General features: G+C 41.9%; 1 protein-coding gene across 1 annotated transcript in view; it reads left to right on the forward strand.

Annotated features, from left to right (window-relative positions):
• LOC121550044 (anion exchange protein 2-like) overlaps nucleotides 1–27939 on the forward strand; it is a 92699-nt gene that overhangs the window by 13681 nt on the left and 51079 nt on the right. The window contains exons 2-3 of the mRNA XM_041862124.2: nucleotides 10546–10602; nucleotides 26314–26503. Coding sequence (XP_041718058.1) covers nucleotides 26444–26503 — 60 coding nt within the window. The 5' untranslated portion in view covers nucleotides 10546–10602; nucleotides 26314–26443. The remainder of the gene's footprint in view (nucleotides 1–10545; nucleotides 10603–26313; nucleotides 26504–27939) is intronic.

The raw sequence follows: 27939 nt of genomic DNA on the forward strand, positions 1-27939 counted from the left end.
AAGGATTACACTGACTATTTAGCAATCTGCATTGACCCTTCTATTATCATTGTTTACATTTATTTTGCTCTGACTCTTCACACTCGTTCACTCACTCTATGCACACTTTACACACTCACACACACACATTTGTTACGGATCCTGCAACATTTATTTTACTATAAATGTGATCATACTTCATTTTTATTCACAAATGGAAGTGAAATGCTCGCACTGTGGGGCCCTGACCACCCGCCAACGTGACTGGTGAAGTAGACATCTTACCCGCCAATGCCAAAATCTACCCGCATTTGGAAGGTGGCGGGTGTTAATTTAAGGTCCTGAATGTAATATACACAACTGAAATATTTTATTAAAGTAATGTGAATAAATGATGGTTAATAAGTGATCTGGGCAGTCATTACCATCATATGACTTGTATTAATTGTTTTGTTCTGTGTTACAGCATTCAACCTACATAATGCATAGTGCATTTAATGTTTAAGAAATTATAGAATCTAAAATACAAAACCGTGATTTATTTTTTTATAATTGAACCGGAACCGAACCGACTTCAAAAAGCACTAATCGCTCAGCACTAGTAATAATAGAACACTTTGAAAGAAGCATCGTTGTCACCAACATCTTGTTGCGTCTGACCATGCAGACTGGAGCAACAACAACTACTCTCTTTGAGATGACTGAATTTGCCTTTTTAGACTGAGGGGTTCGTTGACAATGGGGAGCACATGAAAGGCCCCATAGCTGCATGCCTCCACGGTAGGATATGTCCTCAATCACCCCTTTTTTATGTATCCCTCCGCATCCAAAGACAGGTGCTGCTTAACTTGCACCCAGAGCGGGACAGACCGAGGCTGCTGACTAAATCCTCTGGGGGTAGATGGAGAGAGATGGACGTATATTCACCAGGAGCAGCTGTTGTGGTGTGTGGGTGTGTGTGATGCTCGAAACGCTCCATTTACTGTGTGCACAGAACTTGGCACCATCATGGCGAAGCCCCGAGTCCTGCCAGCCCCCAGCTCTCTGTGAAGTCTGGACAGGGAGCTGTGAAAAGCCCAGGAGAGAGGCAGAGAGCGACGTCTGCACCTTGAACGGTTCAGCTGAGACGACCCCCATGCGCTGGTGCTGTTTCAAGGGAAACAACTTCTCAACAGCAGCAAAGCTATAAACACTGACCACTGCCAAATCCCCATAGGGATAAACTAATAGGGCAGCTGGGCTTATAGCAAACCAAACACCTATCCAAAGTCTTTCTTATATACAGTCACCTCCAAAATGATTGGCACCCTTGATAAAGATTAGCAAAAAAGACTGTATAAAATAAATAGAGATGACTATATTGTATGCACAAATTGTTTTTAAATTATATTAATTACTTTATACTAGTACAATTGGTCAGAGAAATAGATTTTGTTTAACAAGTAATACTTTTTCTTCTCAAAAAGATGTCAGAATTATTGGCACCCCTAAAGATTGTTATACATTAAATCAAACAAAATGAAATCTGCATTAAAATTCTACTTAAATTAATCTCAGTTTAAGGAACTGAATTGTTGCCTTCCATGGCTTTGTGTTTCATTGTAGTATAAAAATGAGGCAACACTCATGTAAAATCCCTTTGCCATCCATCACCATGGGAAAAGGCAAAGAACTCACAAACGAAAAGAGACATGGTTGTTGACCTTCATAAAGTAAAAAAACAAAACAAAAAACTTTATTGAGAGCAATAGGGATGTGCATCTTTCCCTTCATAGGCGATTCAATATATACACTGCTCAAAAAAATAAATGGGAACACTTAAACAACACAATGTAACTCCAAGTCAATCACACTTCTGTGAAATCAAACTGTCCACTTAGGAAGCAACACTGATTGACAATAAATTGCACATGCTGTTGTGCAAATGGAATAGACAACAGGTGGAAATTTATAAGCAATTAGCAAGACACCCCCAATAAAGGACTGGTTTTGCAGGTGGTGACCACAGACCACTTCTCAGTTCCTATGCTTCCTGGCTGATGTTTTGGTCACTTTTGAATGCTGGCGGTGCTTTCACTCTAGTGGTAGCATGAGACGGAGTCTACAACCCACACAAGTGGCTCAGGTAGTGCAGCTCATCCAGGATGGCACATCAATGCGAGCTGTGGCAAGAAGGTTTGCTGTGTCTGTCAGCGTAGTGTCCAGAGCATGGAGGCGCTACCAGGAGACAGGCCAGTACATCATGAGACGTGGAGGAGGCCGTAGGAGGGCAACAACCCAGCAGCAGGACTGCTACCTCCGCCTTTGTGCAAGGAGGAGCAGGAGGAGCACTGCCAGAGCCCTGCAAAATGACCTCCAGCAGGCCACAAATGTGCATGTGTCTGCTCAAACGGTCAGAAACAGAGGGTGGTAATGAGGGTCCGACGTCCACAGGTGGGGGTTGTGCTTACAGCCCAACACCGTACAGGACGTTTGGCATTTGCCAGAGAACACCAAGATTGGCAAATTCGCCACTGGCGCACTGTGCTCTTCACAGATGAAAGCAGGTTCACACTGAGCACATGTGACAGAGTCTGGAGACGCCGTGGAGAACGTTCTGCTGCCTGCAACATCCTCCAGTATGACCGGTTTGGCGGTGGGTCAGTCATGGTGTGGGGTGGCATTTCTTTGGGGGGCCGCACAGCCCTCCATGTGCTCGCCAGAGGTAGCCTGACTGCCATTAGGTACCGAGATGAGATCCTCAGACCCCTTGTGAGACCATCTGCTGGTGCGGTTGGCCCTGGGTTCCTCCTAATGCAAGACAATGCTAGACCTCATGTGGCTGGAGTGTGTCAGCAGTTCCTGCAAGAGGAAGGCATTGATGCTATGGACTGGCCCGCCCGTTCCCCAGACCTGAATCCAATTGAGCACATCTGGGACATCATGCCTCGCTCCATCCACCAACGCCACGTTGCACCACAGACTGTCCAGGAGTTGGCGGATGCTTTAGTCCAGGTCTGGGAGGAGATCCTCAGGAGACCATCCGCCACCTCATCAGGAGCATGCCCAGGCGTTGTAGGGAGGTCATACAGGCACGTGGAGGCCACACACACTACTGAGCCTCATTTTGACTTGTTTTAAGGACATTACATCAAAGTTGGATCAGCCTGTAGTGTGGTTTTCCACTTTAATTTTGAGGGTGACTCCAAATCCAGACCTCCATGGGTTAATACATTTGATTTCCATTGATAACTTTTGTGTGATTATGTTGTCAGCACATTCAACTATGTAAAAAATATTTAATAAGATTATTTCATTATTTCAGATCTAGGATGTGTTATTTTAGTGTTCCTTTTATTTTTTTGAGCAGTGTATCTACATACAGTGGGGAGAACAAGTATTTGATACACTGCCGATTTTGCAGGTTTTCCTACTTACAAAGCATGTAGAGGTCTGTAATTTTTATCATAGGTACACTTCAACTGTGAGAGACTGAATCTAAAACAAAAATCCAGAAAATCACATTGTATGATTTTTAAGTAATTCATTTGCATTTTATTGCATGACATAAGTATTTGATCACCTACCAACCAGTAAGAATTCCGGCTCTCACAGACCTGTTAGTTTTTCTTTAAGAAGCCCTCCTGTTCTCCACTCATTACCTGTATTAACTGCACCTGTTTGAACTCGTTACCTGTATAAAAGACACCTGTCCACACACTCAATCAAACAGACTCCAACCTCTCCACAATGGCCAAGACCAGAGAGCTGTGTAAGGACAACAGGGATACAATTGTAGACCTGCACAAGGCTGGGATGGGTTACAGAACAATAGGCAAGCAGCTTGGTGAGAAGGCAACAACTGTTGGCGCAATTATTAGAAAATGGAAGAAGTTCAAGATGACGGTCAATCACCCTCGGTCTGGGGCTCCATGCAAGATCTCACCTCATCAATGATCATGAGGAAGGTGAGGGATCAGCCCAGAACTACACGGCAGGACCTGGTCAATGACCTGAAGAGAGCTGGGACCACAGTCTCAAAGAAAACCATTAGTAACACACTACGCCGTCATGGATTAAAATCCTGCAGATATATATATATATATATGTATATATGCACTCACTAACTGTAAGTCGCTCTGGATAAGAGCGTCTGCTAAATGACTAAAATGTAAATGTAAAATGTGACTACCTCATGAAGCTGGTTGAGAGAATGCCAAGAGTGTGCAAAGCTGTCATCAAGTCAAAGGGTGGCTATTTAAAATATATTTTGATTTGTTTAACACTTTTTTGGTTACTACATGATTCCATATGTGTTATTTCATAGTTTTGATGTCTTCACTATTATTCTACAATGTAGAAAATAGTAAAAATAAAGAAAAACTCTTGAATGAGTTCAAAAACTTTTGACCGGTAGTGTGTGTGTGTGTATATATACCCACACACAGTGCATTCGGAAAGTATTCAGACCCCTTGACTTTTCCCCACATTTTGTTACGTTACAGCCTTCTTCTAAAATTGATTGAATTGTTTTTTTCCCTCATCAATCTACACACAATACCCCATAATGACAAAGCAAAATAGGTTTTTAGACATTTTTGCATATGTTTATATATACAAATGTATTCAGACCCTTTGCTAAACATTTGAATCAGGGACCGATGCGTATCAGTGAATCATTACATCCCTAGAGAGCAACCAACAAATGTAAATGCCTGGAGTTTTCTAAACTGCATTGGCACTTGGATTGGAACCGGTGCTCTGGTGAGAAAATATGAAAATAGAGCTCCCCTTGGCATTTTTCCTATTTTGTTGCCTTACAACCTGGAATTAAAATTTGTTTTTTTTGGGTGTTTGTATTGTTTGATTTACACCGCATGCCTACCACTTTGAAGATGCTAAATATTTTTTCTTGAGCGTGCATTACTATTCACCCCCCCCCCCCAAAGTCAATATTTTGTAGAGCCACCTTTTGCAGCAATTACAGCAGCAAGTCTCTTGGGGTATGTCTCTATAAGCTTTGCACATCTAGCCACTTGGATATTTGCCCATTCTTCAAGGCAAAACTGCTCCAGCTCCTTCAAGTTAGATGGGTTCTGCTGGTGTACAGCAATCTTTAAGTCATACCACAGATTCTCAATTGGATTGAGGTCTGGGCTTTGACTAGGCCATTCCAAGACATTTCAATGTTTCCCCTTAAACCACTCGAGTGTTGCTTTAGCAGTATGCTTAGGGTCATTGTCCTGCTGGAAGGTGAACCTCCGTCCCAGTCTCAAATCTCTGGAAGACTGAAACAGGTTTCCCTCAAGAATTTCCCTGTATTTAGCGCCATCCATCATTCCTTCAATTCTGACCAGTTTCCCAGTCCCTGCCGATGAAAAACATCCCCACAGCATGATGCTGCCACCACCATGCTTCACTGTGGGGATGGTGTTCTTGGTGATGAGAGGTGTTGGGTTTGCGCCAGACATAGCGTTTTCCTTGATGGCCAAAAGGCTCAATTTGAGTCTCACCTGACCAGAGTACCTTCTTCTATATGTTTGGGGAGTCTCCCACATGCCTTTTGGCGAACACCAAACGTGTTTGCTTATTTTTTTCTTTAAGCAATGGCTTTTTTCTGGCCACTCTTCCGTAAAGCCCAGCTCTGTGGAATGTACGGCTTAAAGTGGTCCTATGGACAGATACTCTAATCTCCGCTGTGGAGCTTTGCAGCTCCTTCAGGGTTATCTTTGGTCTCTTTGTTGCCTCTCTGATTGATGCCCTCCTTGCCTGGTCCGTGAGTTTTGGTGGGCGGCCCTCTCTTGGCAGGTTTGTTGTGGTGCCATATTCTTTCAAATGTTTTATAATGGATTTAATGGTGCTCCGTGGGATGTTCAAAGTTTCTGATTTATTTATTTCCTGACCTGTTTGGAGAGCTCCTTGGTCTTCATGGTGCCGCTTGCTTGGTGGTGCCCCTTGCTCAGTGGTGTTGCAGACCTTTCAGAACAGGTGTATATATACTGAGATCATGTGACACTTAGATTGCACACAGGTGGACTTTATTTAACTAATTATGTGACTTCTGAAGGTAATTGGTTGCACCAGATCTTATTTAGGGGCTTCATAGCAAAGGGGGTGAATACATATGCACGCACCACTTTTCCGTTATTTATTTTGTATAATTTTTTGAAACAAGTTATTTTTTTCATTTCACTTCACCAATTTGGTCTATTTTGTGTATGTCCATGACATGAAATCCAAATAAAAATCAATTTAAATTACAGGTTGTAATGCAATAAATTAGGAAAAACGCCAAGGTGGATGAATACTTTTGCAAGGCACTGTATACCAGTGGTGAGTTTGGCGTCGAAAGAAGGATGCGTATGCAGAAAATTACTTCATACCTACTGTAAAATATGGTGTTGGATCTTTGATGTTATGGGGCTGTTTTGCATCTACTGGTCCTGCGGCCGTTGTTAAAGTCAACGGCATCATGAACTTTTCCAAGTACAAGGATATTTTAGCCAAAAACCTGGTTGCCTCTGCCAGAAGGCTGAAACTTGGCCGCAAGTGGATCTTCCAGAAAAACAAACAATAACCCCAAGCACACATCAAAATCCACAAAAAAATTGTTAATTACCACAAAATCAACATTTTACAATGGGCATCTCAGTCTCTGGACTTGCAGTAACAGAAATATAAATAACAGGAAGCAGGAGGGATTCTGCTGCAGTAAGGAGTTGTAATCTGTTATTCAGACTAGTTTATTGATATTGTTGGTTTTATGTTCATGTTTTTGCTAGGGCCGAGGTGATACCAGTATCGCGATACTCATTAGTATCGTGGCAAGGAAACAAAACACGAAGCGGATTGAATGTAAAACAGCCCTAATGTTGGAAACAAACATCATTATGTCGTCATCCAGAGTCGCATGAATTTATTTTCCAAGCTATAGAACACAATGTTGTGATATTGGTATCGTCACAGCCCAAGTTACAGAACTTAAGTCACTTTAGCCAGCGTTGGTTTGGACGATGCTGTAGCTCACCACATCGTCAACTACTTCCGCTTTTCATTTTGGAACTGAGGAAGCAAGTTTAGTTGGCTGTGTTGCAGAAGGAGCAGAGGAAGTTCAGCGTTAGGCTACTGTCTGGTGGCCAAGGTAAAACCGCTTAGAATGCTCAATTGCTCATCATCCACCACAATCCAAATAAGCTTTTTATAGGACTGGCCACAGTTCCCAATGGATAAATGATATTTCCAGAGCACGATCGGAACAGAGGAAAACCCCCGTCTTTGAAGTGGGCTCTATAGTTTTAGCTTTTTGTGGCTTTTGCTTTGCGTTTCTGTCATGTGAGTGACTCCCTATGAGCACATCATTATTTCCCTACTGACAAACAATCATGCACACCAATACTCTCACACACACACACACACAAACACACAGGCTAACATAGGGCTTTGTTACCCATGGTCACAAGCATTTCTTTAGCCCTAAGTCTCCATATAAGCTGATGTGGAATGCTTGTTGTTTGACCGACTGCCTAGTGACTAAGTGTTTAGATTCGAATTACACACTTTGTTCAAAACATGTATAATCCACTCCCTTAGCTGATTTATGTGGACTTGTTTGAAGTTTTAGCGGATTGATAGTTCTGTTTCTGTTCATGGAGATAACCTACTATGTCTCTGGACTACAATGTAGCCTGATAGCAGTCATTTCCACATCTCAAAAGCACTAATAAGTTATACCAAAACCACATTGGTATGACCATGGCATATAGAAATGTCTACTTCTATAAAAACCAATTTCTAAAATGTAGATTTCGAGATTTCCTTCCCGATATTAGCTGCTATGATCTCGTCATCTAAAATGAAGCAATTTCATCTGTCAGGATATTGTTGCCCAATATCCTTTTGAGGATGCCGAAATGACTCATTGCAGTTGTCTTGTGTGGGCACTGCCACCGTTTGTCATTGTTCGAGACAGACAGAATTGATTCCGCTCAAGGTCCAATTGATTGTATTTCGTGGCAGCCAGCTTTTTGTCGAGCTCTCTTTCATGTGGTCTTGTATTGACTATGTCAAAAGCATTTACTACGCTGCTTGCCTATTGTGGTACAATATAGGTTAGTCTGGCACTAGTTCCAGGTTTAGTCTGTGTCAGTATAGCAGGAGCCAGCCATCTGAGGATTGGTGGACTGGTTTCCTGCATTGGTCTATTGTTAATGGGGGTAGAATGTCGCTAACATCAAAATTCACCCACGACTGCGTGGCCATGCACGACTCTTAACACCATCAATAAGTTTGCTGATGATACGACGGTGGTAGGCCTGATCACCAACGGCGATGAGACAGCCTACAGGGAGGAGATCAGAGACTTTGCCGTGTGGTGCTAGGACAACAACCTCTCCCTCAACTATAGGAGAAAGAGGGGAGAGCATGTCCCCATCCACACCGACGGGGCTGTTGTGGAGAGGGCCGAGAGCTTTAAGTTCCTTGTCGTCCACATCACTAAGGACTTAACATATATACACACAATACCCCATAATGACAGTAAAAACATGGTTTTAGACATTTCTGCAAATAATCTAATTTACATTAATATTCACACCCCTGAGTCAATACGTTGTAGAAGCAACTTCGGCAGCGATTACAGCTTTCTGTTTAAGTCTCTAAGTGCTTTCCACACCTGGATTGTGCAACATTTGCCCATTTTAATATTATCAAAATTCTTCCAAATCTGTCAAATTGGTTGTTGATCATTGCTAGACAACCATTTTCCATTCTTGCCATAGATTTTCAAGTAGGTTTAAGTCAAAACTGTAACTCGGCCACTCAGGACTATTCATTGTATTCTTGGTAAACAACTCCAGTGTAGATTTCACCTTGTTTTAGCTTATTGTCCTGCTGAAAGGTGAATTCATCTCCCAGTGTCTGGTGGAAAACGGACTGAACCAGGTTTTCCTCTAGGATTTTCCATGTGCTTAGCTCCATTGCATTAATTTTTTTATCCTGAAAAACTCCCCAGTCCTTAACGATTGCAAGCATACCTATAACATGATGCAGCCACCACTATGCTTGAAAATATGGAGAGTGGTACTCGCTAATGTGTTATTGGTTTTGCCCCAAATAAAACACTTTGTATTCAGGACAAAAAGTTAATTGCTTTGCCACATTTTTTGCTGTATTACGTTAGTGCCTTGTTGCAAACAGGATGCATGTTTTGGAATATTTTCTATTATGTACAGGCTTCATTCTTTTCACGCTGTCAATTAGGTTAGTATTGTGGAGTAACTACAATGTTGTTGATCCATCCTCGGTTTTCTCCTATCACAGCCATTCAACTCTGTAACTGTTTTTTAAAGTCACCATTGGCCTCATGGTAAAATCAGCGGTTTCCTTTCTCTCCGGCAACTAAGTTAGGAAGGACACCAGTATCTTTTTGAAGTGACTGGGTTTATTAATACACCATCAAAGTGTAATTTAATAACTTCACCATGCTCACAGGGTACTGGTTCTCCCTATTTATAGCGCCATTCTTGTATTATTATTATTCTTATTATTGTCTTATTCCTCGTGTTACTATTGTTTTACTCGTAAGCAAGCATTTCACGGTAAAGTCTACACCAGTTGTATTCGCCGCATGTGACAAATACAATTTGATTTGATGTTCTCTTGTAAGGCTGAGGTATTTCCTGATACAGGGTCTCATTATCCTGCTGGGATAGTTATCATCACTCATTATGGCTGTGTTACCAGTGTGTTACGAAGGTGAAGGTTTTCCTCACAAGATTAGCAACACGACTCTCCATCACTCTGGCCTTGTTCTATTACAAGGAAATAAGTGTGTTATCTGTTACTTTTGCGAAGTTCCAGTTACTGGTATAATGTTTGTACAGTAGCTGATTGTGTTTCATGTTAAAGGGGCAATCTGTGATTGCTACATACATCTTTTACTTATTTACTTATGTATACCATTGATTCTTGAAGAATATAACTTAGAAATGCCTCATGGGTTTAGTTCAACTGTCGTACCCCATTAGAACCAATAATATAAGCTTGTTTTACTCTATTGTTTGTAAACAACGCAATTGTAAACCAAACACTGTACAGCCTCAACATGATTAAAATCATATTTTTGATATAATAGATGGTCAGTCCTTGTATCCATAGCTCTGTCTATGAATTTGAGAGTGGTTACATTTCTCCAGCCCCATCCCTTAGCTGTTTACCAGAACAGCGCCAGGGCAACCACTTTATTATTGTTTGAACTGCAGATTGCCTCTAAGTTCAGGGCCTATAAGGTATTCAATTGTGTCTAAAAATGTGTTAATAGGTGTGTGTGTGTGTGTGTGTGTCAAGCCTCTGACTCATTCTCGAGTCACTGACTCCAGTCACATGGCTACTTGTCAGCGGGCTCCAGGGGAAATTATCCTGAGGAGGAAGGCTGCTGTTGTCAGTCTGTGCCTGCTAGTGTGAGAGAGAGCATCTGGGATAACAAGAGACTTGGACAACACAAATAGACTCTCTAATTGCATCTTTCTTTGTCTCTTCCTTTTTTTTATTTTTTACTTTGTCCGGTTCCTGGTCCCCCCCCCCTCACAGCGGCAGTCAGCTGCATTACGATGTCAACGGTGGCTCCCCTGCAGTAAGCACACAAAGGTACAGTATAAGGTTTTTGAATTTGTGCTTCTCTCTACAGTCTCAGTGTTGACTTGGAAGTTTTGATACCTAACCTGTCCCATTTGTCTGTTTTTTTATTTGACTTTTTCATTTCACCAACTTGACACAACTGTGGGAAGCATTGGAGTTAACATGGGCCAGCATCCCTGTGGAAGGCTTTCGACACCTTGTAGAGTCCATGCCCCGATGAATTGAGGCTGTTCTGAGGGCAAAAGAGGGGGATGCAACTCAATATTAGGAAGGTGTTCCTAATGTTTTCTACACTCAGTGTATATTGTCTGTACTTTCTTACTCCGCATCAGTGGAGGCTCCTCAGAGGAGGAAGGGGAGGACCATCCTCCTCAGTGAATTTCATAAAAATAGTGAAAGATGAAGTTATCCTTTTTAGGAAAACTATACTAAATATATTCACGTCAACAAATAATCGATTAACACACAGTTTTGCAATGGTCTACAGTATCCTCAACAGCACTCTGTAGAGTAGCACCATGGTGTAGCCGGTGGACAGACAGTTTCCGTCCTCCTCTGGATACATTGACTTCAATACAAAACCTAAGAGGCTCATGGTTCTCACCCCCTTCCATAGACTTACACCCAATCAAAGGATCAGAGAATGAATCTAGTACTGAAAGCATAAGCTACAGCTAGCTAATACTGCAGTGCATAAAATGTGAGTAGTTGACTCAGAGAGAGACAATAGTTAGACAGTTTTGAACAAATGTATTCATTTAAAAATGAAGGAGAAGCAAGAGGGAGATCTAGCTACAGCGAGGGAAAAAAGTATTTGATCTCCTGTTGATTTTGTACGTTTGCCCACTGACAAAGACATGATCAGTCTATAATTTTAATGGTATGTTTATTTGAACAGTGAGAGACAGAATAACAACAACAAAAATCCAGAAAAACGCATGTCAAAAATTTTATAAATTGATTTGCATTTTAATGAGGGAAATAAGTATTTGACCCCTCTGCAAAACATGACTTAGTACTTGTTGGCAAAACCCTTGTTGGCAATCAGAGGTCAGACGTTTCTTGTAGTTGGCCACCAGGTTTGCACACATCTCAGGAGGGATTTTGTTCCACTCCTCTTTGCAGATCTTCTCCATGTCATTAAAGTTTTGAGGCTGACATTTGGCAACTCGAACCTTCAGCTCCCTCCACAGATTTTCTAAGGGATTAAGGTCTGGAGACTGGCTAGGCCACTCCAGGACATTAATGTGCTTCTTCTTGAGCCACTCCTTTGTTGCCTTGGCCGTGTGTTTTGGGTCATTGTCATGCTGGAATACCCATCCACAACCCATTTTCAATGCCCTGGCTGAGGGAAGGAGGTTCTCACCCAAGATTTGACGGTACATGGCCCCGTCCATTGTCCCTTTGATGCGGGGTTGTCCTGTCCCCTTAGCAGAAAAACACCCCCAAAGCATAATGTTTCCACCTCCATGTTTGATGGTGGGGATGGAGTTCTTGGGGTCATAGGCAGCATTCCTCCTCCTCCAAACACGGCGAGTTGAGTTGATACCAAAGAGCTCGATTTTGGTCTCATCTGACCACAACACTTTCACCCAGTTCTCCTCTGAATCATTCAGATGTTCATTGGCAAACTTCAGACGGGCCTGTATATGTGCTTTCTTGAGCAGGGGGACCTTGCGGGCGCTGCAGGATTTCAGTCCTTCATGGCGTAGTGTGTTACCAATTGTTTTCTTGGTGACTATGGTCCCAGCTGCCTTGAGATCATTGACAAGATCCTCCCGTGTAGTTCTGGGCTGATTCCTCACCGTTCTCATGATCATTGCAACTCCACGAGGTGAGATCTTGCATGGAGCCCCAGGCCGAGGGAGATTGACAGTTAATTTGTTTTTCTTCCATTTGCGAATAATCGCACCAACTGTTGTCACCTTCTCACCAAGCTGCTTGGCGATGGTCTTGTAGCCCATTCCAGCCTTGTGTAGGTCTACAATCTTGTCCCTGACATCCTTGGAGAGCTCTTTGGTCTTGGCCATGGTGGAGAGTTTGGAATCTGATTGATTGATTGCTTCTGTGGACAGGTGTCTTTTATACAGGTAACAAGCTGAGACTAGGAGCACTCCCTTTAAGAGTGTGCTCCTAATCTCAGCTCATTACCTGTATAAAAGACACCTGGGAGCCAGAAATCTTTCTGATTGAGAGGGGGTCAAATACTTATTTCCCTCATTAAAATGCAAATCAATTTATAACATTTTTGACATGCGTTTTTCTGGATTTCTTTGTTGTTATTCTGTCTCTCACTGTTCAAATAAACCTACCATTAAAATTATAGACTGATCATTTCTTTGTCAGTGGGCAAACGTACAAAATCAGCAGGGGATCAAATACTTTTTTGCCTCACTGTATATTATTTAGTATGTGTAAAGACAAGATTAAATCAAGAATAGTCTGATGGGTGACGATATTTGCTTATCACTTGTGAATGATATATTATCACTTGTGAATGATGCCCAGGACAAGAAACATGAGCGACCTTTTCAAATCATAGTCGCACACATCATGTAGCCTAGCCCATAGGCCTATATGTTTTGATAAGGTAACTAAAGTGGCCAAAAAAACGTCTTAAAATGAAGCACATTAATCCGGTTTACAAGGGGTGTAGAGCCTAACTGGCATACATAAGCAGCACGTGAGTTTAAAGTTTGGGGAAGAAAATTTTCACCGTAAAAATGCACCTTTATAATAAAAGCATTACATGCATAATCGCATTTGCGGTTACTTTTGATAATTGTGTTTTCCCGCTAATGGAACATTCCCGCTTATAGCCTACTGCCATGTGCGCATTGCTGCGCTTATAATGTGAAGAAATAGCCTAATAGTTTATCAACATTTTAAGCTAAACGTTTTGATCTGTTGTGTCAGCCACGTTGCGTAAAACATTTTTTGGGATGCTAGTGGTTGTATTAATTTGGGATCTGTTCCATCCCACAACTGTCCCAGACTATGTTTGGAATATTTATTTCTCGCACTGAATAGAATGGGTCGACTTTTGTACTATGGGGGATAGTAGATTGACATAGGCTAGTGCTTTTGCTGTTTGTTAGGCTACTCATCTTGTTGGCCGACGAAAAGTAAATGTGGACAGTAATACCAATATCTTCAATATGCACCTCGGAATTGGATACGGATGCGTGCAGTTGCGTCCCCGATGTGTGTCTTCACTTGTAGCCTGTGAGAAAGACCCGATCACGTGATGGAGGGCACAACAAAGGCATGGATTTTTTTAGGGTGCGTTATGGCCACAAAGGGGATGCCACCGTGATTTTCGAGGCATTATCAAGTGCTTGTCAAAGTGTGAATGAGAGACTTTGAACAGCCTGCGCAAAAAACAAAGCAGAACTCATGCCTTTCAAGTTACTTTTTTCGAATCATCATTAGAGTCTCATCATGCAGCCTTAAAATGTATAAAAAATCTAAACATGTAGCCCAACGTTTGTAGAACAACTAAAGTTACATTAATAACTCTAAATTAAGCATATAGGAGTACCTATTTCTTTGTTAAACGCTCAACGCAGAATAGCCGCAGGTGCGCACTCCCTCAAATCGTTTGGAGAAAATATTTATATTTTATTCAGCTTTGTTCAATTGTAATGCCACGGAATTCTAAGCAAATCTTGTCTGCTAAATGAACTAGTGTAGCCCACAGCCATTTGGTATAGCCACATCAGGACCTAACATAAGGACAACTCAGAGTATGCTATTATTTTCTTCTGAAATAGACTACATTTTCTTCATATCATGCTTCTTTAGACCTGTCTAAAATAAATAATGGATTTATTACATATTTATATGACATAGATTTATTAGACTTTTTTAAATGTAGATTTCCCAAAGGTCTGCATCAGTGGCTTGTAGGCTATGTGTAGAAGCCAGGAGATGCTAAATGTGTTTATGTTAATTAACGGTCAATTACCGTGAGACCGACAGTTATTTGCTTAACAATCACCGGCTGACGATATTTCGTGACCGCCACAGCCCTAGCTGTGAGTGATTTTTTATTTTTTATTTTTAAATACAAAAATAAAGATCCTCAGCAACTATTATTTCAATAATTCAATGGATTTTTTGTGCACAAAGGTGATGACTAAAGTGTCTTATTAGGAATTTTCAAATCTGTGTTTTCTATGTGGCCGTCTATGGAAATTGTCTTTCTGGGTGGGGTGTCAGTTAAACTGCAGTACCAAAGCAGAACTGTAGGAGCAGTTGAAACCACGCTTCTAGACCGGAACCCTGACCCATTGGTCTGGACAAACATTATTTTTTTGCTTAGCAACCGGATACCAATATGTTCTGTGGAGAAAAAAAGTTATAGCGTTCCAATATTTGCATAATCGTTGTGATTGGAGGATAGCTCTGAGGGTGATCGAATCCGGATCAACTCCTCTGTTCTCCTCAAGCTCATTAATGATATAATGTACATATTTGAATATGGCAGAAAGGCCAGTCTCTTCAGCACATGACAGTGGATTAGCTAAAGAGACTGGTACCCAGGCTAACTAGGAATAGGCTACAGCACTGCTTAGTATCTGAGGGAACATTTGTTGGTAGTTGTCTACATTCTCCTGTCTCTTGGAGCCTCTCAATCTTTAGAAATTGGAGATAATGATCTCTTGCATCAAGGCTTTGGAGATGGACACAATGTCTCTTTTGAGTTAGATTGGTGCTGGCCTTAAAGTTAGTTCACACACTGAGCAGAAGTGATATCACACTTGCTGATGTAACTTGTAATATAGCCTATAGCCTACATCTTAAAGGCTAACCCCACATCTTAAAACAAGTTGTTTCGAGAAAGATAAACCCTGTCCTTGAAACAGTAGTCGCCTACGCTTAAGCATAGGCTACATAAAATCATCAAATCTTAAGTAGCGTATACTATGTGTCAACAATGAGGTTTCCACATTATAATTGTCTATTTCTGGAATGGCATTTTTATTGGCAGTTTGATTTCTTATTGAAACTGCTTTTCCTGAAATGAAGACTTTTGATTGAAGTACCTTGCATTTGGAAAGTATTCAGACCCATTGACTTTATCCAAATTTTGTTACTTTACAGCCTTATTCTAAAATAGATTAAATAAATAAAAATCCTCATCAATCTACAAACAATACCCCATAATGACAAAGCGTAAACAGGTTTGTTGAAACTTATGCAAATGTAAAAAATAAAATAAACAGAAAAACCTTATTTACATAAGTATTCAGACCCTTTTCTATGAGACTCGAAATTGAGCTCAGGTGCATCCTGTTTCCATTGATCATCCTTGAGATGTTTCTACAACTTGATTGGAGTCCACCTGTGGTAAATTCAATTGATTGGACATGATTTGGAAAGGCGCACAGACCTGTCTATACAAGGTCCCACAGTTGACAGTGCATGTCAGAGCAAAACCAAGCCATGAGGTCCAAGGAGTTGTCCGTCGAGCTCAGAGACAGGATTATGTCGAAGCACAGATCTGGGGAAGGGTACCAACATTTTTATTTAGCATTCAAGGTCCCCAAGAACAAGTGGCCTCATCATTCTTAAATGGAAGAAGTTTGGAATCACCAAGACTCTTCCTAGAGCTGACCGCCCGGCCAAACTGAGCAATCGGGGGAGAAGGGCCTTGGTCAGGTAGGTGACCAAGAACCCAATGGTCACTCTGACAGAGCTCCAGAGTTCCTCTGTGGAGATGGGAGAACCTTCCAGAAGGACAAACATCTCTGCAGCATTCCACCAATCAGGCCTTTATGGTAGAGTGGGCAGCCCGCTTGGGCTTTGCCAAAAGGCACCTAAAGACTCTCAGACCATGAGAAACAAGATTCTCTGATCTGATGAAACCAAGATTGAACTCTTTGGCCTGAATGTCAAGCGTCACATCTGAAGGAAACCTGGCATAATCTCTAAGTTGAAGCATGGTGGTGGCAGCATCATGCTGTGGGGATGTTTTTCAGCGGCAGGGACTGGGAGACTAGTCGGGATTGAGGTAAAGATGAACGGAACAAAGAACAGAGAGATCATTGATGAAAACCTGCTCCAGAACGCTCAGGACCTCAGACTGGGGCGAAGGTTCACCTTCCAACTGGACAACGACCCTAAGCACACAGCCAAGCCAACTCAGGAGTGGCTTTGGGACAAGTCTCTGAATGTCCTTGAGTGGCTCAGACAGAGCCCGGACTTGAACCTGATCGAACATCTCTGGAGAGACCTGAAAATAGCTGTGCAGCGATGCTCCCCATCCAACCTGACAGAGCTTGAGAGGATCTGCAGAGAAGAATGGGAGAAACTCCCCAAATACAGGTGTGCCAAGCTTGTAGCGTCATACCCAAGAGGACTCAAGGCTGTAATCGCTGCCCATGGTGCTTCAACAAAGTACTGAGTAAAGGGTCTGAATACTTGTGTAAATGTGTTTTTTATTTGTATACATTTGCAAACATTTCTAAAAACCTGTTTTTGCTTTGTCATTATGGGGTATTGTGTGTAGATTGATGAGGAGAAAAAAACAATTTAATCCATTTTAGAATAAGGCTGTAACGTAACAAAATGTGGAAAAGGTCAAGGGGTCTGAATACTTTCAGAGTGCACTGTATGTCAGTGTATAATCTGTGGTCCATACTTGTATGCCACACAATTGGAAGGCCTAAAATTGTCTCTTCAACTGCAACACATGTTTTATCTACCACACTTGAATTGAGGCTTCCAAGAGTTATGGTCTTGATGATCTAGGCTACAAACAGCTTTTTATAGACTTTAAAGATAATGTCTGAATAGACTCACTACTCACTATGTTATATTATTTGCAGATATCACTACTACTGCAATAACCACTCTAAACTGAGCAGCTGCTAGACTTGGCTTTGCTATAAGCGTAGTCTTATAGCTTACTGTACATTGCATGACCCACGTTCTATAATTTCACAGAGGGGTCATGCTGTTCATACAGGCCTAGGACGCAAAACTCTTATGAAACATAATGAGTTATGACTGCAGTTTTTTCTAAACTAGTAAACTTGCCCTAGGGGGCCTTTAATTGACTCTAGTGCAGACTTGTTTTCAGAGGAGGGACTTACATTTTGACCAGAACAATAGTTTAAGTGGACACAGTGCAGATGTTAGCCCTACTTGATTCCCATGTCTGAAGAATTGGAAAGCTTACTGGGAAACTCTAATACTGCTTGATGAAAGGAGCAGTGAAGTTCTTTCATGGAACATGAAAGATTTGTACAGTAGTTGAAAATCTGCCACTGGTGGCCTGAAGTTGTAAATGCCGACTCTTGAGTCACCTGTCAACTGTAACTGCCATATACTGCTATTTCAATCATTTGTGTGATGTTTTAAAATTGCAACACAGTGCCATATTTCGTTTTGAAAGGTTGACAGCTCTCACTGTGCAAGAAGAGGGAATCTCAGTCATTGAGGATTTCATGTTATTATATGTTTCTCTGAGTCATCTCGTCTTATGTCTGGTTCCTCATAAGTGGGGAAAATCCATCAGTCAATTTATTCAATTTCTAATGAATCAGCTGTTATGACGTATCACAGGCTTTCAGTAGTCTTCGCCACTTACCTCCTTCCTGTTTTTTTTTTACCAACTTCCCCCCAGAACAATGCTTCTCTCAGTCCTTGTATGCACACATTTTGGTGACTTAACTAAACATAGATTAGAGAAGGTGGAGACTTTACAGAGGTTTTTTCCCCAGTGCTGCTCCACGAGGGAAAGAATGCAGAAGGCCGCAAAGGAGGCCACAGAGCGAGATGACCAAGCAGGAAATAGAGACCTCTTCTCTCTGTCCTCTCACTTGCTCACTCGTGTAAAGGCTTTCCTCCTCATCCACCTGTATTGCCACTTCATAGACTTAACATATATTTCTTCAGGTTATGTTAATGTGGTCGCAATTAAGCATGGTGGCGAAGTTATGTTATCTACAGTATCACTCTAGGGGTATACATTTCCCTTATTCAAATCTCTGGCAGGCTGATTGATGTCAGTCTGAAAATCAGATCCCTGAAGACATGCCTGGTATAAGCCTTATCCACTGCACAGTTTGGCTCCACATTTCCTTTCATTGTGATTGCTGCAATTTCTGTTCTTCACTGTGTAATATTTATATTATTACTATGATCATATTGTTATGATAGCGGTTATTACGGTCTCTTGCCCTGGTGTGCATAAGCCGTTTCCCAGCGTTGTGTGGTCAGGAACCCAACGTACTGTAATAGTAACTTCATCCCACTGTTGATCACTCCTTTCCTCAGTCAGCAGGGGTCTAGATTTACTAAGTGTGCATCTCAAATGGCAGCCCTATTCCTACATAGCACACTACTAAGTGCACTATAAAGGGAATAGGGTGCCATTTTGGACGCAGCCTAAGAAAGTCATATTTAAGCGCATCAAAGCTGTTTGGCGGTTCTTATCGGGCAGCTTGACACAGTCATAGTTGTTCTCATGTCTCCTCATCACAACTGTGCGGTGTGTGTGACGTCATTGAGAGAAGTTGTCTAGTCGCAATGCAATTGGCTTGTTGATCTTAAAGATACCTGGTACATGGAATTAGTCAATTTCTGAGTCTGTATGTATAAAGCGTCTCATATTAGGAGTGCTGATCTAGGATCAGGTCCCCTGTCCATGTAATCATATTCATTGTTATCTAAAAGGCAAAACTTAAATCAGCTCTCCTATGCTTGATACATACATACACACCCTGATGTCAGTCTTTCCATGTCCCTATTGAAGTCCACTAATGATTTGGATAATTAACATTTGTGAAGAAAGCGTTCACTCTCCATCCAGCCCACAATTTCCAAACAACACCACGTGGCAAGGCCTAATCTCTCTTTAGTTGATTGTACCAAGTTAAAAGCCAGGCTACCTCTTAAGGGCTTCTCTTGTAAACAAGGTCATTCATATGATTATGCCCCGGTTTCAGCAAAGCATGTCGTGACTTTGATCATTGCCACGAAAACCAGGGTGCTTTTGACGGGACAGACATTGTTTCTAACGGTGACACTGGAGTGGCCCAAAGTAAACAGGGATGAGTCCCGAAATGGCACCCTATTCCCTTCATAGTGCACTACTTTTGTCCAGAGCTCTATGGGTCTTGGTCAAAAGAAGTGCACTATAAATGGAATAGTGTGCCATTTGGGACGCATAGGTCTCCTCTGCTCTAGCTGTATGAAAGAACTGCATCTCTCCTTCAACAAAGACGCACAGAGCCAATGTTTGACTCACGCCAAGTTCTCTAAACTGAAGCCATTGAGTAGACCACCTGGATTGTCAAAAGGGATTAAAAGTGTCAAGCATTATTCAGAGTAGATCATACAGCATGCACCAGCACCTGATTCCCTCATGCAATCAGTTGGTTTTACCTTTGCTACCAAGTATCTTGAAATGGGTACAAAAACTAATCAGAAATGCATATTATGCAGCACAATGATCGTACCATACTTTGATGTTACACCTAAGGCTGTTACGGTGACTGTATTACCGCCACACCGGCGGTCACGAGTCATGACCATAGTCAAATTCCACGTGACCGTTTAGTCACGCTTCTCCAAGCTCTGATGCTGCTGATGGTCATTAGTAGCCTACCAAACTTGCTAACTGCCTGGTACTCTATGCACTCCCTAAAAAAACTGTAAGTCGCTCTGGATAAGAGCGTCTGCTAAATGACTAAAATGTTAAATGTACTCAGCACTCTATTGTCTCTTTTAATCACTCTGACATCAATGCAAATGTTTTTGAAAATAAAATGAAACACTTCATGAGCTCATGTTGTGCAACATTTCTATAGGCTATACAAGTTTTGATGGCCTCTATTAGAAAGAGGAGGATCCCATCAGCTTTCTATAGGCTAGGCCTGCTATATTAATTTCTTAACTTTCCTAATATTAAGCACATTGCTTCGCTTTACAACAGGAGTATAGCCTACCTGGCTGGCATGAAAATGAATCACGGGAAAAGTGTCCTCCATTCGCTATTTAAGTGCATAGATGACATGTATTTCTTCCTCTGTCCCTGTTCTGAGACAGGTGCATGATAATGGTCCATTCTAAATCAAAACTATTTTTCACACATATATTATTTAGTATATGTAAAGACAAGATTAAATCAAGAATAGTCTGATGGGTGACAAAATTAGCCTATCACTTGTGAATTAAACATTAGCACTTGTGAATGATACATATATTATCACTTGTGAATGATGCACATATTATCAGTTGTGAATGATACAGTGTGGAAAAAAAGTGTTTGATCCCCTGCTGATTTTGTACGTTTGCCCACTGACAAAGACATGATCAGTCTATAATTTTAATGGTAGGTTTATTTGAACAGTGAGAGACAGAATAACAAACAAAAATCCTGAAAAACGCATGTCAAAAATGTTATAAATTGATTTGCATTTTAATGAGGGAAATAAGTATTTGACCCCTCTGCAAAACATGACTTAGTACTTGGTGGCAAAACCCTTGTTGGCAATCACAGAGGTCAGACGTTTCTTGTAGTTGGCCACCAGGTTTGCACACATCTCAAGAGGGATTTTGTCCCACTCCTCTTTGTAGATCTTCTCCAAGTCATTAAGGTTTCGAGGCTGACGTTTGGCAACTCGAACCTTCAGCTCCCTCCACAGATTTTCTATGGGATTAAGGTCTGGAGACTGGCTAGGCCACTGTGTGACTGTGTTTTGGGTCATTGTCATGCTGGAATACCCATCCACAACCCATTTTCATTTTCAATGCCCTGGCTGAGGGAAGGAGGTTCTCACCCAAGATTTGACGGTACATGGCCCCGTCCATTTTCCCTTTGATGCGAAGTTGTCCTGTCCCCTTAGCAGAAAAACACCCCCAAAGCATAATGTTTTCACCTCCATGTTTGACGGTGGGGATGGTGTTCTTGGGGTCATAGGCAGCATTCCTCCTCCTCCAAACACGGCAAGTTGAGTTGATGCCAAAGAGCTCGATTTTGGACTCATCTGACCACAACACTTTCACCCAGTTCTCCTCTGAATCATTCAGATGTTCATTGGCAAACTTCAGACGGGCCTGTATATGTGCTTTCTTGAGCAGGGGGACCTTGCGGGCACTGCTGGATTTCAGTCCTTCACGGCGTAGTGTGTTACCAATTGTTTTCTTGGTGACTATGGTCCCAGCTTCCTTGAGATCATTGACAAGATCCTCCGTGTAGTTCTGGGCTGATTCCTCACCATTCTCATGATCATTGCAACTCCACGAGGTGAGATCATGCATGGAGCCCCAGGCCGAGGGAGATTGACAGTTCTTTTGTGTTTCTTCCATTTGCGAATAATCGCACCAACTGTTGTCACCTTCTCACCAAGCTGCTTGGCTATGGTCTTTTAGCCCATTCCAGCCTTGTGTAGGTCTGCAATCTTGTCCCTGACATCCTTGGAAAGCTCTTTGGTATTGGCCATGGTGGAGAGTTTGGAATCTGATTGATTGATTGCTTCTGTGGACAGGAGTCTTTTATACAGGTAACAAGCTGAGATTAGGAGCACTCCCTTTAAGAGTGTGCTCCTAATCTCAGCTCGTTACCTGTATAAAAGACACCTGGGAGCCAGAAATCTTTCTGATTGAGAGGGGGTCAAATACTTATTTCCCTCATTAAAATGAAAATCAATTTATAACGTTTTTGACATGCGTTTTTCTGGATTTTTGTTGTTGTTATTCTGTCTCTCACTGTTCAAATAAACCTACCATTAAAATTATAGACTGATCGTTTCTTTGTCAGTGGGCAAACGTACAAAATCAGAAGGGGATCAAATACTTTTTTCCCCTCACTGTACATATATTATCACTGCAACCTTTTTTGAATCATATTCACACTCCTCATGTAGCCTAGCCCATAGGCCTATATGTTTTGATAAGGTTTGTATCACAATTAAAGTGGCCAAGAAACGTCTTAAAATTAAGCACATTAATCCGCATTACAACCGGTATAGAGCCTAACTGGCATAGCCTACATAGGCGGTGCGTGAGTTTCAAATTTAGGGAAGAATTTTCACCATAAAAATGCACCTTTTATAATAAAGCATTACATGCATAATCGCATTTGCGGTCACTTTTGAGAATGGTGTTTTCCCGCTAATTGATTGCATTTCGGAACATTCACGCTTATAGCCTACTACCATGTGCGCATTGCTGTGCTTATAATGTGAAGAAATAGCCTAAGTTTATCAACATTTTAAGCTAAACATTCTGATCTGTTGCATCAGCCTAATTGCTTTTAAAATATTTTTTGATGCGAGTGGTTGTATTAATTTGGTATCTATTGCATCCCACAACTGTCCCAGACTATGTTTGGAATATTTCTTTCTCGCACAGAAGGACAAGTTGACCAGTAAAATACAGTGGGGGAAAAAAGTATTTAGTCAGCCACCAATTGTGCAAGTTCTCCCACTTAATATAATATATAATAATATAATATATAATATAATAATATAATATGCCATTTAGCAGACGCTTTTATCCAAAGCGACTTACAGTCATGCGTGCATACATTTTTGTGTATGGGTGGTCCCGGGGATCGAACCCACTACCTTGGCGTTACAAGCGCCGTGCTCTACCAGCTGAGCTACAGAGGACCACAACAAAGGGTTAAAAAGATGAGAGAGGCCTGTAATTTTCATCATAGGTACACGTCAACTATGACAGACAAAATGAGATTTTTTTCTCTCCAGAAAATCACATTATAGGATTTTTTATGAATTTATTTGCAAATTATGGTGGAAAATAAGTATTTGGTCAATAACAAAAGTTTCTCAATACTTTTATATACCCTTTGTTGGCAATGACACAGGTCAAACGTTTTCTGTAAGTCTTCACAAGGTTTTCACACACTGTTGCTGGTATTTTGGCCCATTCCTCCATGCAGATCTCCTCTAGAGCAGTGATGTTTTGGGGCTGTCGCTGGGCAACACGGACTTTCAACTCCCCTCCAAAGATTTTCTATGGGGTTGAGATCTGGAGACTGGCTAGGCCACTCCAGGCCCTTGAAATGCTTCTTACGAAGCCACTCCTTCGTTGCCCGGGCGGTGTGTTTGGGATCATTGTCATGCTGAAAGACCCAGCCACGTTTCATCTTCAATGCCCTTGCTGATGGAAGGAGGTTTTCACTCAAAATCTCACGATACATGGCCCCATTCATTCTTTCCTTTACACGGATCAGTCGTCCTGGTCCCTTTGCAGAAAAACAGCCCCAAAGCATGATGTTTCCACCTCCATGCTTCACAGTAGGTATGGTGTTCTTTGGATGCAACTGAGCATTCTTTGTCCTCCAAACACGACGAGTTGAGTTTTTACCAAAAAGTTCTATTTTGGTTTCATCTGACCATATGACATTCTCCCAATCCTCTTCTGGATCATCCAAATGCACTCTAGCAAACTTCAGACGGGCCGGGACATGTACTGGCTTAAGCAGGGGGACACGTCTGGCACTGCAGGATTTGAGTCCCTGGCGGCGTAGTGTGTTACTGATGGTAGGCTTTGTTACTTTGGTCCCAGCTCTCTGCAGGTCATTCACTAGGTCCCCCCGTGTGGTTCTGGGATTTTTGCTCACCGCTCTTGTGATCATTTTGACACCACGGGGTGAGATCTTGCGTGGAGCCCCAGATCGAGGGAGATTATCAGTGGTCTTGTATGTCTTCCATTTCCTAATAATTGCTCCCACAGTTGATTTCTTCAAACCAAGCTGCTTACCTATTGCAGATTCAGTCATCCCAGCCTGGTGCAGATCTACAATTTTGTTTCTGGTGTCCTTTGACAGCTCTTTGGTCTTGGCCATAGTGGAATTTGGAGTGTGACTGTTTGAGGTTGTGGACAGGTGTCTTTTATACTGATAACAAGTTCAAACAGGTGCCATTAATACAGGTAACGAGTGGAGGACAGAGGAGCCTCTTAAAGAAGAAGTTACAGGTCTGTGAGAGCCAGAAATCTTGCTTGTTTGTAGGTGACCAAATACTTATTTTCCACCATAATTTGCAAATAAATTCATAAAAAATCCTACAATTTGTCTGTCATAGTTGACGTGTACCTATGATGAAAATTACAGGCCTCTCTCATCTTTTTAAGTGGGAGAACTTGCATAATTGGTGGCTGACTAAATACTTTTTTCCCCCACTGTAGGTCAACTTTTGTAGTATGGGGGATAGTAGATTGACATAAGCTAGTGGTTTTGCTGTTCGTTAGGCCTACTCATCTTGTTGGCTGACAAAAAGTAAATGTGGACAGTTCCACTATCCAATATCGTCAATATGCGCCTCGGAATTGGATAAGAACGCTCGCAGTTGCGTCCCCGATGTGTCTGTCTTCACTTGTAGCCTACTTTGGAGCTGAGATGCCTATGGACCCAATCAAGTGATGGGCATTGGATAATAATAATTGAGTTAACTGAGAGAGCCATGTGAGTGAGAGGTGCTTCTGCGCAAGCAGCTGGGAGAAGGCAATTATAATTAATATATTCAGCCCAAGGGCACAACTGCCACTGGCTGCAAAAGGCATGGATTATTTTAGGGGGCATTATGGCCACACAAAGGGGATGCCGCCGGGAAATTCGAGTCATTATCAAGTGCTTGTCAAATTGTGAATGAGAGACTGAAGTGTGTGCGGCCTGTGCAAGAAACCAAGCAGAGCTCATGCCTTTCATGCAACTTCTTTTAAATCATCATTAGATTCGCATCATGAAGCCTTAGAATGTATTAAAAATCTAAACATGGGTCCTCCTGCAGGAGGAGGGTGAGCGGCTCCAGCCACGCGCCACCACTTATCACATCCTCCTCTTCACAGTAGCAAGCCCTTATCTGGCCTTTATCAGACTGTAGTGATAATGACCTTGGGGGGTGGTTAGGAAGTATAGTTGAACTGGAGTCCTCCCCGACAGGGACACAGTAACACACAGACGGACATTACAAATCATAGTTTGAGCCCTGTGCCTATGTCAACACTAGCTCAGCCTGCAGGAATCAGAGGAATTACCATCTTCCTATCCTAACCAAAGAAGGAAGGATGCCGCCATGACCTATGGGTTTTGCAAGAGTAGTTTTATTGTGCTGTGTAAAAACAAGATTACTCTTGAGTTGAGCACTGACTTTGCTGATAACTAAAAAACATGCCTTACCCAGGATACTTCAACTGGTGACTAACCGGGAGAATAAAGAAAAAAGGAAAAGGGCTGTTTCTGCATAAATCTGATAGATTTATTGACTGGACAAACAAACAATAGGTTTCAGCATGAATTTGCTGATGAATTTACTACTTTATATGTGGTTGTCTCACTTAGCTATCTTAAGATTAATGCACAAAATGTAAGTCGCTCTGGATAAGAGAGTCTGATACATGACTAAAATAGATATATTTTTAAAGTGTTTTAAGATAAACTGGGGAAAAAAGATGGAATCTGCATTAGGGGAAATAGAGCCACTGTTCGCCCACAGCGCCTTTGTCATTGTGTTGGTTTTGTTGACTAAACGGAGGTGAGGAGCATCCAAACGGAGGTGAGCAGCGTGGTAAAATAAAATTCAGTACATATTCTGCTGTTCTATTGCGTGTGTAACGATGTCTGAGGGAGAAAAAAAATGGTTTGCAGAATTTTTGTTGTTGTTTTAATATCCTAAACACACCTGGCAGGTTCACCACTAAAGATTCCAGCTTTAAACCCGTCTATCTTTCTGTGTTTCCCAGGTTATGCTGCCCAAAAGCGGTCTGAGGCCGAGTGAGAAAGAAAAGGGCTAAAGCCACATCTCTCCCTAACCCCGTTAGCTCTCCAGACAGAGCCACAGCACTGGCACCCATCCCTCAGAGAAGAGGAGCCATGAGCAACCCCAACACACCCAGCAATGTCACAGATGCCATGGAATCAGTCATCCACAACGTAAGTCCATTCATTCACACTAAGTTAATTTATTCAGCCCAATTAGGTCATCTTAACTAACTTCTGCCGCACAAAACAAACGAACACAAAGCAAGAGACGTGTAATCGACTCATTGACATCAGTAGGAAATGCATGTCAATGTACAGGGATATTATTGCTTCTGACTTTTATTAATTTATGCTGAACTAATCTAATATTCTCATAAAACTGCAGTGATTCTTTGCCAGAAAGTCTTTCATCTGTGATTGCCAAACACCCTTGTGTACTTTTACTCGTGTCAGAGCAGGGTATGTACAAATCCATGCCTTCACTAAGGGATGGAATCCTCTGACACCAGACGGATTTTAAAAATAAATTCTGACTTCTGAACTGAAACGTTAAGCGTTTCTTAAACCGTTTCCTTTGGGCCCCATTTGAGAAGTGTCTGGTACCCTTATACTCCCTTCTCAGGCTGGGACTGGGGAACCAAGGATGTCGAAGCCAACATGTATTTAGAAATGAGTGGCTGTACTAGGACCAAAATATCTTGTTTTATTTCCAGGCCTTTTCTGGTGCCCAGTTTATGCTGGGCAGAATGGACACTCCAACCAACGCATTGGCATCCATACAGTACTGTTAGAAGCCCAGTGCTAAAGCATCTCTGTGGTTCAGGCTGAGAGACCAGATGGCCTAGGACCTAGGTCAATGGCTAGATTCCAATCCCCTGGGGGCCTCTCAAAATAACATCATGTTAAGAGGATGAGTAAGTTGCTTTGGGGAGCGTTGAGAGAGTCTGTTGGGGTCATTCATAAAAAAAGACCTTACGTTTTTTTGGCAATCAATGAGAAACAAATATGCATCCTCTATTTGAGATCGGATACAGAGGTGTCATAGCATTTCTTTAACCTTCTTTCCACAATAGACAAACATTAAATAAAGTCTATCGTCAAGGGTCCATTTGTGACCCTCACAAACAATTGTTCTCCCACGACCCACTTAAGCATGTATGCATGCACACATACAATAGACTCAAACGCATGTACCCTCACACACAGTGCAAGAGCGGTAGATACAAGACCATCACTAACTGTTCTGCCACATCAGGAAATCCCTGCTTTCCCTTAGCTCGGCATTTCTTTCAGTGTTCAGACCGCTGCTTCCTATCCCATGTTACACAATCATGTGGCTGTAGCAATCCAGACAACCCCCAGGACTGGCCTACTGCCTCTTGGGAGGTGGACTCTCCAAGACATGAACAATTAAGATTGGAAGGACTTATGCTCATATCTTGAATGCAGGTGTAGGATCTTAATTTGTTCACTCTTTTGTTGCTGAGAATTTTCCTGCACTGCAGGAAATGCAGATAAAACGTGTGATTTACATAAATTCACAGAAAACCTGTACTAAAACACGGTTATATTAACAGTATTGCACTTTTCATGTAGCCTACTTTTGT

This window comes from Coregonus clupeaformis, chromosome 34 (genome assembly GCF_020615455.1).
Source record: "Coregonus clupeaformis isolate EN_2021a chromosome 34, ASM2061545v1, whole genome shotgun sequence".
Classification (NCBI taxonomy): domain Eukaryota; kingdom Metazoa; phylum Chordata; class Actinopteri; order Salmoniformes; family Salmonidae; genus Coregonus; species Coregonus clupeaformis.